The following is a 12,973-nucleotide window of genomic DNA, read 5'->3' as shown; positions in this document are numbered from 1 at the left end:
TGGTCGCGGCATGGGCGGCAATATAGCAGGTGTCCGCGTCGGTCTCTGGCCTCTGGATAGGTGTCATCAGCTACAACCGCAGCGGATAACCCCTGTCACCCAAGAGCCAACCTCTCACCCAGATGTGCACCTCAAAGGTGTTAGGAATCATCGAGTGTGCCAGGATGAAGAGGATGTGCACATTGCCTGGGTATCGGATGCAGATGTGCATGATGCGCAGCTCATGGTCACACACTAGCTGTGAAGACCAACCTGTCATGCGCCAAAGTGGGCAATGTCATTATCTTTTTTGTTGTCCTGGATGGAGGGGCACTGTCCCGCGAGCAATAAACAAGGCTAGCGAACGGGAGTGAGATTGGGGAAGGAGCTGAAGCCGTTGAACCGGTTTGATTAGGTTTGGCGAGCTTAGAATCTGGGTTTGTGTGGGAGTGGGGGAGGGGGGTGTAGTTTGCTGATGGTGACAGTAGAACTATCTTTGTTTTACTCTGGGAATGGTTTTGGTGGCCACCTTGTGACGGTCTTGGGCCTGTACATTTTACTTAGTAGTCCCTGACGGAGGAAATGGTTGATTTCAGAATGAGGTAGGGTTGGAGACCTCCAATTCGGTTAGTCACCTGGAGCGTAAGTGATCAAGAATTTTTGTTCACCTGAGAAATCTAAATGCTGATGTGGTATTTTCGCAGGAGACTCACTGGTGGGTAAGAGATTAGACCAGACTGCAGAGGGGTGGGTGGGACATGTTTTTCACTCGGATTTTGATGGATGGACCCGAGCTGCAGCAATTTTGGTTAATAAGCAGGTGCCCTTGTCCGTCACCAGGATTGTGCCGCTGTCAAACCATGGTGTCTCTTCTACAACTCCTGATGCTGCTCAACTTTGGCACTGAGGTTGGAAAAAGTCAGATTAAGTCGAGTCCTGAGCCATCGACCCATCAAAAGCTCTGCCGGTATGATCCCAGTTGTCACATGTGGCATTGTATGGTAATTGAACAGGAAGCGTGCCAACTGTGTGTCCATAGACCCCATCGACTGTTTCTTCAATCCCCATTTGGAAGTCCTGACTACCCTCTCTGCTGGCCCATTGGTGGAATAGTGATATAGCGCGGTCCAGATGTGCTGAAAGTATTCCGCTGCATAACCATGGCAAACTCCTCACTGGTGAAAGGAGTGTCATTGTCTGTCACCAGGACCTCCGGGCTCCCATGGGTGCTGAAAGGTCCTCTGAGCTTCTCAATCATGGCCCTGGATGTTGTGGGCATCATCCTGTACACCTCCAGCCACTTTGAGTGGGCATCCACAATTATAAAGAACATGGAACCCATGAGTGTCCCACACAGTCCGCATGGAGGCAAATCCATGCACGTCCCAGCCGTTCTCAAGGGTGGAGAGGGGCCACAGATGGGAATTTCTAAAATTCCCAGCACGTCAGGCAGTCCTAGTATTGGCCACCACTCTTGGTGGGCACTGCTGAGATTACAGAGCTGCCGCCGATCTGATTGGCCTACAGCTCTCTAAGATGGAACTTCCTCCCAAGAAAGGGGACTTAAAGCAATTAACAATGCGCAAAACAATAAATTGCTGCGGGGCAGCCATCAGGATCATAAGTGGTCTCCCCGCCCCCCCCTGACATTTTTGCCTCGGGGAGGGGGGGGGGGGTACGAACGTTGGGGTGCAGCGGCTACAAAGACTTTAAAATCTAGCCCAAGTTGTGTTGATTGAATGGAATGTGAGCATAATTATGCTCTGTATGTTCACTTGCTGTGATATGGGTGCTTAACAATTTGTTTCATGCATGCTTAAGAACAGAGCTCTTGGCGTAAGAGTAGACCATAAGGTCCCTCCCTCGAGTCTACTCCCCCCATTCTCAGAAGTCAAAATTCTATGTATCCGAGCTTTGAATATACTCAAATTAGAGCATCCACAACTTTCTGGGATAAGGAATTCCAAAGATTCCCAATGTTCTGAATGAAGAAATGTCTCTTCACATTGGTCCCAAGTAATCAATCCCACACCCTGAGGCTGTGCCCCATGTTTGGGGGGGGGGGGGGGGGGGGGGGGTAATAGTGACCACTGGAAAGCTGGTGAGATCCCTGTGTCCCCACATTTTAAGAAGACCCATGATATCTTGTGCCACTCAGGCACTTAACAGGCCAGTGGTGGATTATCTTCCAGGATCACTCACACCAGGGTTGGACGTACCACCCACTGAGAGATCCTGGGCTAACTGAAGCCAGGAGTACCACTGGGAAAAAGGTAGTTTCTGCCTTTAGTATACTCATTTGCGGACACGACCTGGAATCCATCAACCATGTTCCCGGCTATGAATCAAATAGCACCCACTGCTTTGTGGGTCTGGTTCAGAAGAGTCAAAAGGACTGGAGTCAAGGGGTCCTGTAGATGGCAGGTGTTCCCTTTAAGCAAGCATCTTTCAGCAACTCCTGCAACCCAGTGTGCACCAGACATGGGGGGCGGGATTCTCCCACCCTGCGCCGGGCCGGAGAATCCCGGCAACCGCGCCACACCACCCCGATGGGCGCCACCGCCGCCGGTCGCGGGCCGCTCTACGTGGCCGGGCCGAGCGGCCGCTCTAAAAAGACAGAGTCCTGTCGGCGCTGTCCACACCTCTGCGCGCAGGGTCGAGAAGCGGCCTGTGGGGGGGCTCCGACCCCCGGGGAGTGCCTCCGATGGCGTCCGGCCCGCTCCCCGGGCCTATTTTCTTACGTGCCGGCCCCTGAACCCCCGCGCCATGTTGCGTCGGCATGTTGAGGGAGGCCACCGCGCATGCGCGGGTTGACGCAGCGCACAGTTCGTGCCGGAATGGGAGGCTGGAGTGGCGTGAACAGTTCCAGCACCGTGCTGGCCCCCTGTAGGTGCTCCCAGTGGCCCGTTCACGCCGTTGTGAAACGCGACGGCTTCTTCTGCACTGTCGGAATTCTATGAACTTGTGTCCTGGCATGAATTGGGACTTGCAATCAACAATCAATGCACGTAAAATGGCATTAATCAACCATGAACTACATATGTTCGACATTAATGCTGCTGCTTGCCAGACGCTAGATTGTCCAACACTGGATCAACACTGTTCGGATTCCCATGGGGGGAACCATAAACCAAAATAACCAAATTTACCAATTGACCCTAAAATGATGAGATTACCAACAAGATTACACTTTTTGTAACTTTTACTTTAACTTGAACCAACACAAATCAATATGTACAGGCAAATTATAGTTCAAAAAATCATTTTTATTTACAACAAAGGCACATTTTATACAACAAGCATCCATATCACTCCCCATAGACAGATGTCACCCCAGCAGTTCCTAAGTTCTCTAACTTGACATTTGGTATGTAGGTTCTCTCACTTTGTAAGTCATTCAATTTAATCCTTGAGTTGTGTTCACCAGCAGCAGTATTCTGTCTGAGGTCCCCCATGATGGTCATTGCCCTAACAGCACACTTGTGCTTCTAGAATATCCTTTACTTGGTTCACAATTTTCTTGATGGAACAGATTCCTGAGAGACTCCTTTATCTTACTGTTTTATAAACACTGTTTAATGGTATGGTCGACTCTGGAAAAAGTAAAAGTACACCAGTAAAATTGTCCAATTCACAATCTCTGCTCTAACCCTGTATTTGGTTTACAGCTCCTTTCAAATATGCCTTCTTCTCCTTTGTGTCTGCCAGCCACATATCTTTAATCTATTAGCTTCCTGTTGGTACTGCTTCTAGGTCAAGGGTGACCAGGTCATATGGATCAGTTTTTATTATTATGCAAGAAAATTACAATTAATTCCTTTACAAGTGAGGCAAACTCTTAAAATTCCCTTTCAAACATTCTTTAAAGGAACGACCAGATTCCATCAACATTTTAAAGAAATTACAAATTTTCTTGTGCTTCTTTTTCCTTATTTTTTTTCATTTTCCTTTCTTGCTTCCTGGTCAAAGGCTGTCACAAATAGAAAGCTTTCTTTACCACAGTGTTTGAAATACAGCAAGTCATTAACATCCTAAATATTTTAACAACCAGTGTACATGTCACATAGGTGACAAAAAAGATACATTGTATTTCCAAAATTAACTTCATTACAAACATGCAATGTTATTTTACAATCTTATCAAAACCCAATACATTCCCCGACCTAAAACGTTGTTACCATTCTGTGTTCTTTAAGCTTTTGAGGGGGCATCTGTAATCACATTGTTTTGGCCTGCAAAATGCCCAATTTTTATTGTAAATGGTTGCTGCATTAAACTTCACCAAAATTGGTTCTTAGTTTCAAACTTGTCTCGGTACACTGGGATTGTGGTCTGTAGAGGCTAGCACCTTGGTTTTGCATCCTTCATGTTCTTTTTCAAATCTGGACTGAACTTTATATTAATTTCAGCATTTGTAACTTGTTTGGTCTGGTTAACTTTGTCAAGAATAACATTGCTGATTGGTGGCAACTTCCGATTGTGGGTACTGGCGGCTGTGAATTAGAATCACTAGATATGCCTTTGTCAGAGTCACTCTAATGAAGTTCAACCGACTAGCCAGCAAAATATATGTGGCTTCCAAATAGGCAGATCCAGAGTAAACATGATTTTCTCCCTAAGTCAACTCCAAGAGAAATGCAGGGAGCAGTAAATTCAATTCTACTTTGCCTTTATGCATCTCACAAAAGTACTTGACACCGTGAGCAAGACAGACTTCTACCAGATAATAGAGAAAATTGGCTGTCCTCCCATGCATCGCAGTCTCATACTGTCCTTCCATGATAAAATGCATGGCACTTGATAGCATAAAATGCAGTCCACTTGATGACTCAACCTCTTGATAGTTTTGAGACCAAAAATGAGGTCAAATGAGGCTACTCTGTGTTGCTTACCTGGTTTTTCATGCAAACATGGAAGGAATACACCTCCACAACATGATCAGATGAGAAACTCCTCAACCTGTCAAGACCGAAATCCAAGACAAAAGTGCAGCATGTGTGATCAGAGACCATCTGTATGTATGCTGATGCTGTTCCACTAGTTGCACAGATAGAAGACGAGCACCAAAGGTTTATGGATTGTCTGTCTCATGCTTGTGCTATATTCTCTCTCACCACCTGTATTAAAAAGAACCAGTTATGGGACAGGGTGTTGATTCACTGCCTGTGAACATAATCAACAATATGCTACTGGAAGTAGTCAGAAGATTCTACTACTTTGGATCTTCAGTGACAGACAACCTGTCTCTTATTGAAGAGCTCAGCACATGTAATGGAAAGGCAGCCATTAGGTGCAGTGCAGTGGTTAGCACTGCTGCCTCACGGCGCCGAGGACCTGGATTTGATCCTGGTCCCGGGTCACTGTCCGTGTGGTGTTTGCACATTCTCCCCGTGTCTGTGTGGGTCTTACCCCCACAACCCAAAGACGTACAGGGTAGGTGCATTGGCCACACTAAATTGCCCCTTAATTGGAAAATAAAAAGAATTGGGTACTCTTAAAAAAAAAAAGAAAGGCTGCCACTATCTTCGGTCAAGTAACAAAATAGGCATTAAAAAACAAAAGCTGATTCACATGACCAAAATTATTTTTTTGAAAATATTTTTATTGAACTTTTAAAATTTTATATCACAAATTCACAGAGCCAAACAAGACCAACACATATATCAACAAAAGAAGAAGTTCCAATCAACAACTGTAAAAATAGCATCCCTTAACAAAAATACTTCTCTTACAGTCTTTACATTGCAAGACTTGGGCAAAACACATATTTACAATGGTTTATGTACATTGTGGTTTAGGCATTAATTTGCCAGCAAACCAGTCGCTTGTAGTTTTCCTCCCTTCTGCCTGTCTCCCGTGTTTCTCTTAGGTGCATTCACCCCCCCCCTCCCCGATTTCTTTCTCTTCCTTGATCCATGACTTGTTCTGTGTCACCCAGCCCCCTACTTTATTGGTTGCTGACCACAAACAGGACTTGAAACAAGTTGGTGAACAGTTTCCACGTTCTGTGAAAGGCTTCTTCTGACCCACGGATGGTAAACTTTATCTTCTCCAGCCTGACAAATTCCGCCGGGTTGGACAGCCAGTCTGCAGTCTTGGGTGGTGCTGCCGATCGCCAGCCAAGCAGGAGTCTCTGGTGAACATTCAGAAAGGCAAAGGCGAGTGCACCAGCCCCCCTCCCCAAGAAGAGCTCTGGCTGCTCTGATATCCCGAAGACTGCCACTAGTGCGCATGGCTCCACCCTCACTCCCACAACCCTAGACATGGTCTTAAAGATTGGTTTGGATTGGATTTGTTTATTGTCACGTGTACCGAGGTACAGTGAAAAAGATTTTTCTGCGAGCAGCTCAAACAGATCATTTAGGACATGAAAAGAAAAGATCTGGAGGAACATCATCATTTCCTTGCGGAGGAGGTTTTTGATCAGCATGTACCTCAGGAGCTGAAACTTCTCCGTGGGTTCCCCCTGCTCATACCTGCTGAGATTTTCCAACGGTTTTGCTTTTGTATCTTAATAAGCTTGCTGGTTCTATCCCTCTTCAGTTCTTTAGAAGGGTCACATTGACTCAAAATGTTAACTGTGTTTCCATAAGACAGAGGGGCAGAATTAGGCCATTCAGCCCATCGAGTTTCCATCTCCCCAAATGATTCCAAACTTGCTGAGTTTGTCCTGCATTTACTGCTTTTATTTATTATTGCTGTTTCCTTTACAGTTTTAAAGTTCTACGACAAACTCTAAATGTTAAATGAAATTTCAGCTCCAGAAGTACTTATGGGAGATTCTGCTTGCACCAAATCCCAATTTTTTCATTTGTTTACAACGCCCTCAGTTCCCTGATCACTCTCTACTGCACAATCTATATTACCAGTGTTGCTTTTTCAGTCCAGCATTGAAAAATTGGAGATGCAGGTAGTGGTGTGTGTAAAGAACAAAAATATTAGTAGGTTCTTTGGGGTAGAGGACAGATGTGGAAGGTGCTCAGGGAGCCTGGCGAACCATGTCCATATGTTTTGGTCATGCCCGGCACTGGAGGGGTTCTGGAGAGGAGTGGCGGGAGCAATATCTCAGGTGGTGAAAGTCCGGGTCAAGCCAAGCTGGGGGCTAGCAATATTTGGAGTAGTGGACGAACCAGAAGTGCAGGAGGTGAAAGAGGCCGGCATTCTGGCCTTTGCGTCCCTAGTAGCCCGGCGAAGGATCTTGCTAATGTGGAAGGAGGCGAAGCCCCCCAGCCTGGATAAATGATATGGCTGGGTTCATAAAGTTGGAGAGGATTAAGTTTGCCTTGAGAGGGTCTGCGCAGGGGTTCTACAGGCGGTGGCAACCGTTCCTAGACTATCTCGCGGAGCATTAGAGGAAGGTCGGTCAGCAGCAGCAGCAACCTTGGGTGGTGGGGGTGGAGGGGACGTCCTGGGAGGAGGGGGGGAGGGGGGGGAAAAGGGGGGACTGCCTGGGAGGGTGGATGAGCAAGAGATAACATGAGGGGTTGGGGAAACTGGCATGTACAGGTGAGGGCCAGTGTACAAAGCTGTGTAAATATATCATTTTGCCATGCATATATCTTGCTCAGAGCGATTTCCCTTTTTTTTTTGTTACGGGGGGGGGGTTATTGTTTGGAAGGGAGAAAAATTGTGTTAAAAAACTTTAATAAATATATATTTTTTTTTAAAGAACAAAAATATTAAATTAATTTCACAAGGAGGATTAAAGTTACACCCCTGTGTTACAGGTACACACCTACCTGTAAGATGCTAAGACTACTTGAAGTAAAGAGTGCTATTTTACCTTGACAAATATCTAAAGCAGGAACTTTTCTTTATAGGACTTTGATGTGCGAAAATTGTCTGCTGTATATTTTATATTTGTATAAGTTATTGATTGTGAAACCATTTTTGGACATCCCAAGGACATGATAAGTTGCACAATAAAAGCAATATTTTTCTTCAATATTTTCCTAATTATTACAGCTGATAGATAGCATAGTTCTATCTGCAATTCTTCTCAAGGTTGCAGTCATGAGATTTAGTAGTATTCAAAAGTATCTGTGCTGTGTGTTTTTAGGTTCTTTCAAATCACTATCTGCTAGTAAACTACAAAGTCAGATGCTTGTAGAAGAGACTGCAGAAGGGTTTATGCATCTTTCATGCCTCCTCTGCTCTACCACAAGAGAAACAACTTGGGGCATTTAAACATGAGATTACAGCAGTGTTACACCTCCATCAAAAATTAGACTCTAGTCCAAAGAACAAAAGATTGGTTTGAGCATTATACATTATAGTAAATATTTTGATATATAGGTCTTTGTTCTATGTGGAATAGGTGGCAGACTTCAGATGTCAGCAAATTCTTCCCCTTTAAATTTAATTTATTTGACAGGGAATGCAATGGCATTAAGCTGGTGTTGTTTAAAAAGTCGTATGCTGGTGCACTTAATTGCCAGTATTTGATGACTTCTCTGCATCAGGTTTGGATGAATAAAGTTTCACAGTAATTGTTAAATAATTTACTTTTTGCAGGTGTCAGGAAAAATGTCCACATGTGTACTTTGTGCCTGTTCTTATTAGCAATTATAGAACACCTGTTCCCATTACAAAGGCTTTTCTTTGATTTGATGCTACTATCTTCCATTCGTTTTGATTGAAAGTGGTCATTGATATCAATTACTAATCTACATAACATCTCAAAGTGTACTTACCGACAAGGTATTTTTCTGTTCTGAAGTATCTAAAGCAGAATCTTTTTGGGGGAGAGATGTTAATCAACCTATTTCAAGAATGAGGCAATGTATGTGACTCGGCTGATTTATCGGTAGGGTAGGGGGGGTTCCAGCAACCCCAAAACAGGTCGGGGAAGTAAAATCATGGCATTAACGTTTTGTCGCTTTTGACCAACACATTGATTGGAGCAGATCTCACGGTCATCCTCTTTTGTGTCAGTTTTCTGGAGCTGGGCGTGTACTCCAAAGAAACTGCTTCAAGTTTTTTTTAAAAAACTGGTTTATAATCAGACCTAGACATATGCATTTAAAAAAAAATGAGACGGCCTGAGCAGAAGGTAAATGATAGATCGTTTATTCCTTAATTCTGTCTACCGGGATACGTGGTGAGCGGACACAGTGGACAAAGGGAGCTGTTGAAAGGCGGTGTGGTCAAAACCCCGCCAGTCTGGGATGGGTGCGGCACAAAATGTACGTCGGGATGGTTTCAAAACTCAAGGGTCTACTTTTCATTTCCCGGGGGCGTTAAATAAAACATGATCTCTCAGACATCGGCTGGGCAAGTGAATACAGGTCAGGTGGAACTTCTGAATAATTAATTCCCGACCACTTCTTCCAGATGGCTGCATGTAGGGTGGGGCGTACTGTAACGTTCTGTAAATAATGCTTTTTGGTCTTGCAAAATGTTTTTTTTTAAAGTTGGCAAAGGGCGGATGCTGTCTATTTATTTCCAGTGCGGGAATAAGTCCGGCTCCAGTCGGGAATGATTCCCATCAGGCACTTCAATCTGTTAGTTCATCCTCCCACAGCTGACGTCAGGGTAGACAGACTGAACCAAACAAGCCATTTTCACAATCGTAGAGGCTTCAGAGTGAGAGGCGGGCAGGAGGAGGAGTGAAAACAGTTGCACAAAGAGGCGAAGTTCTTTATATTAAAAAAAACCCACGCACTTCCTCACAATCCATCCATCCAGCCACCTAACCATGGCGGGCAATCCTTTCGTCCAGCCGTTTGCAAAGGGGGAGTGGAGCGAAGGAGAGGAGTCCGAGCCTGCTGTCGGTGCCGGTCCGCAGGCGGGGGCGGCTGTCGCCGGGGGGGATGCAGCTGAGAGCTGGCGAGCAATGAAGCAACCCCTTGTACCAGACTCCAGGGGACAGCCTGTTGTCAAGGCAACTGCATCCGCAGGTGAGGTGGGGCGAGGTGGGGTGGGGGAGGTGTTGGAAACGCGCGCACCAACTGCAGAGATGCATTGGCGATCGTATTCGGGGCAAGATGCGCTCCTTTAGTCAATCTTGCCCAAGGTTTAACGCGGGCGTCGTTCACCTCGCTTTTAAATGCAGCGATTTAGCCAAACGACACGTTAATTAATGCTAATTTTCCCTGTTGAAATATAGACTTCTGAAATTGTGGCTACATTGAATACTTAGTTTTTCAATATTGCACACTCATTTTTTTTGTCCCCGCCTGTGTGGAAATTGGCACGATCCGCTGGATTCCTTGTTAAAAATGTTGGCATTAATCCTTTAGTTAAATTTGCAGTGCAGGCTGAATGAAGTAGACTTAACTCCTGACGAATCTTTACAGTTGTAGAATGTTTGTTGTAGAATGTTTGAAACTTAGCCATTAGTATAAAAGAATTTATTGCTGCTTTGAGTATGGCATTTTAGCTCTGTAGGATTAGAGTAAAATACAATATAGGCTATTTATAAAATTAAAGAAGCACATTTATTAGTGGGGGCGTCCTTTGTTGTATCAAGTTTGCTGGAAAAAAATATGATGAATGTTTGAAGTGTTAGATGAATCCCACAAAGCAATCCTGAATACAGATTTTTAAAGATTCATTGTTTCCAAAATGCCATTTCCTGGTTTTTGATTGTTGTGACTCAGTGGGAAAGCAAACTGAATTTGGTACCAAAAAGTGTACACTTCAGCATTTTGAGTTAAGTGCATTTTATAATTTCGTAAACTGCAGCCAGTACAGTTTCTGATGAAGAAGATGCTGTTATATTAGCTTTATTTTGGGAAAATGATATTCCAGGCTAATTTTCTGAATCCAGATTGGAAAGCCCTATGATGTGGTGTACCAATGTGGCAAAGGTATACACAAAAGCTGCTATTTAAACTTAAAATTTAGTGCAAAATCTACTTTTAAAAAGTAGCTGAAGGGTAGAAATCAGTGATTAGCAGTTGGCCATATTTGTAAATTTATATCCACCGAGAAAGGGTAGCTAATACAAAGGAACCAGTTCAGGAAATTGTGAATCAAAATATCTAAGTGGTTGGAGTGATGGCAAATAATAAAAACAGAAAGTGAAATATGTTTGGCAGCATCTTTGGAGAGAGAAACCGTTCACACTTCGAGCCGAATATGACTCTTCAGTTCTAAAGAGGAGTCATGTTTGATTTGAAACACTGACTCTTTGTCTCTCTCTCCTCACATATACAGCTGGACCTGCTTAGTATTTCTGTTTTTATTTCAGATTTCCAGCCTCAGCAGGATTTTGCTTTTATATAAGGAACAGTTGTATATTGTAAGAAAATGGAGAATAAAATTATCCATTATTTGTTGAAGTGGTTAAGAGATGCTTGAGTTTTCATAATCTTGATATGGAAAATGACTGGAGCTACAATTGAAGTAAATAAAATTCTAAACTGTGGATACATATATCATAGTCAAGCTGTATAGCACTGTACGCAACCATTTTTGGGCAAAACATAAGAGAGACAGTGGAGATGGTTCAGCAAACACTACAAAGCTGATCCCTTGGGCTATTTGTCCTAAAAGGAGATATTATGGAGATATATAAAGGTAGTATTTGTACAGTAAAGGTTGATCTGTACCTACTTCAAACTAAACCAGGAGAAGACACCTCATGAATGAGTAAAAGACAAACATAAGCAAAATTTAAAAGTTTTTCTGAGAGAATGATTACAGGGATTATGGCAAAAAGTTTAGAACTGATATGCGAGGCAAGTATTTCACACAAAAGGGTGGTAAATATATGGAATACGCTGCCTGGGGAGGTGGTGGGAGCAGGTACGATAGTGGCATTTAAGGGGCATCTAGACAAATATATGCATATGGTGGGAGTGAAAGGATATGGACTCCGTAAGTGCATGCGGTTTTAGTTTAGGCAGGTACCATAGTTGGCGCAGGCTTGAGGGCCGAAGGCCTGTTCTTGTGCTGTATTGTTCTTTGTAAACACTTTTTAATTAGATAGGCGAGCAGAGGCAAAAATGCCCAACAATCATTTGAGTAAATGTTGAGTTGTGTCATGTGAGAACTGTAGGGTCTTCAAGATAGATGGTCTAAGATATGGAAAATGATCTCATTTACACAGATAAATTCAGACAAACCGAGTCGTTTGAAGGTTCTTTATACTCCTAAAATACCAATTTTGCTTGAATTTCCTATATTGTTAGTTGTCGAAAACGTTTTTTAAAAAGTGGTTGGATTTTTGCCTTAATCATAAGATAACTGATATTGTTTAATTCATTTTGCCTGTACTTTGCCCTCTGGTTCATTTATCCTTTCAAGTTGGAAACAGAAACATCCTTATTTGAATGAGGGAATGATGCTTGTTCCTATGGTAGATACTTTGGAATGTGTTAATGTATGCTGAAATGTTGTGAGAACTACAACAATGTATCCAAATAATTTTAAAATGAGCCTTTCAAGTTGTTTCATGAATGCAGTAATTTTGTTTTGAATACTATTGTATGTGATTATTTGGGCAGAGAGCATACAGTACAGTGGGTTAACTTTTCTGTCTTTTTATGTTGATTGTCCTGCACAATGCTTAAGGCTATTTTGGTTTGTCACCACTGACTAGACTTAAAATGTGTTAAAATATTTGTTACACGGGGCCCTGTGAAATAACACAAAGATTTACATTTGGATTTGTTTGATATTCTGTCATTGTAGCATGTTTCCTGGTGAATTTTGTGGTGGATTATTGTTGTGTTGTCTTTGAGAAGCTGTCATGCTAAAAGTAGATCAAGGCATTTACATTGGTTCTTAGTGGAGGTAAAATCTAGTTGTAAGCATTTCTATGTTATGGTGATTAAAGTTGGGTGACATGCTTCCTGCTAAGTGAGTTTAGGAGTACATTATTTTTCCCTTATGAGTAGAAATTGCTATCAGACTCCGTGAGGAAGAAACTACTTTGAACTTAACCAAGCATTCCAAAAACTATACTAGTGCATTTGGAAGTCTGGCCATGCATAAATGTGACACATTTTGACCAAGTTTTATGTTGCTTCACTCATTCCTATCTTCT

At 43.2% G+C, this 12,973-nt stretch overlaps 1 protein-coding gene across 5 annotated transcripts in view; it reads left to right on the top strand.

The window, feature by feature from the left end:
* The first annotated feature begins 9,492 nt into the window (after nt 1-9,492).
* Nucleotides 9,493-12,973, top strand: part of rtn1a (reticulon 1a) — a 315,521-nt gene continuing 312,040 nt past the window's right edge. The window contains exon 1 of one of the 5 annotated variants that reach the window (XM_072491579.1): nt 9,493-9,878. In XM_072491579.1, the coding sequence (XP_072347680.1) occupies nt 9,677-9,878 (202 nt within the window). In that variant the 5' untranslated portion in view covers nt 9,493-9,676. The remainder of the gene's footprint in view (nt 9,879-12,973) is intronic. The other 4 variants (XM_072491600.1, XM_072491606.1, XM_072491625.1 and 1 more) reach the window with 4 other exon arrangements.

The sequence above is a fragment of the Scyliorhinus torazame genome, chromosome 2 (assembly GCF_047496885.1).
Source record: "Scyliorhinus torazame isolate Kashiwa2021f chromosome 2, sScyTor2.1, whole genome shotgun sequence".
Taxonomy (NCBI): Eukaryota; Metazoa; Chordata; class Chondrichthyes; order Carcharhiniformes; family Scyliorhinidae; genus Scyliorhinus; species Scyliorhinus torazame.
This window is presented reverse-complemented; position numbering and strand designations above follow the sequence as displayed.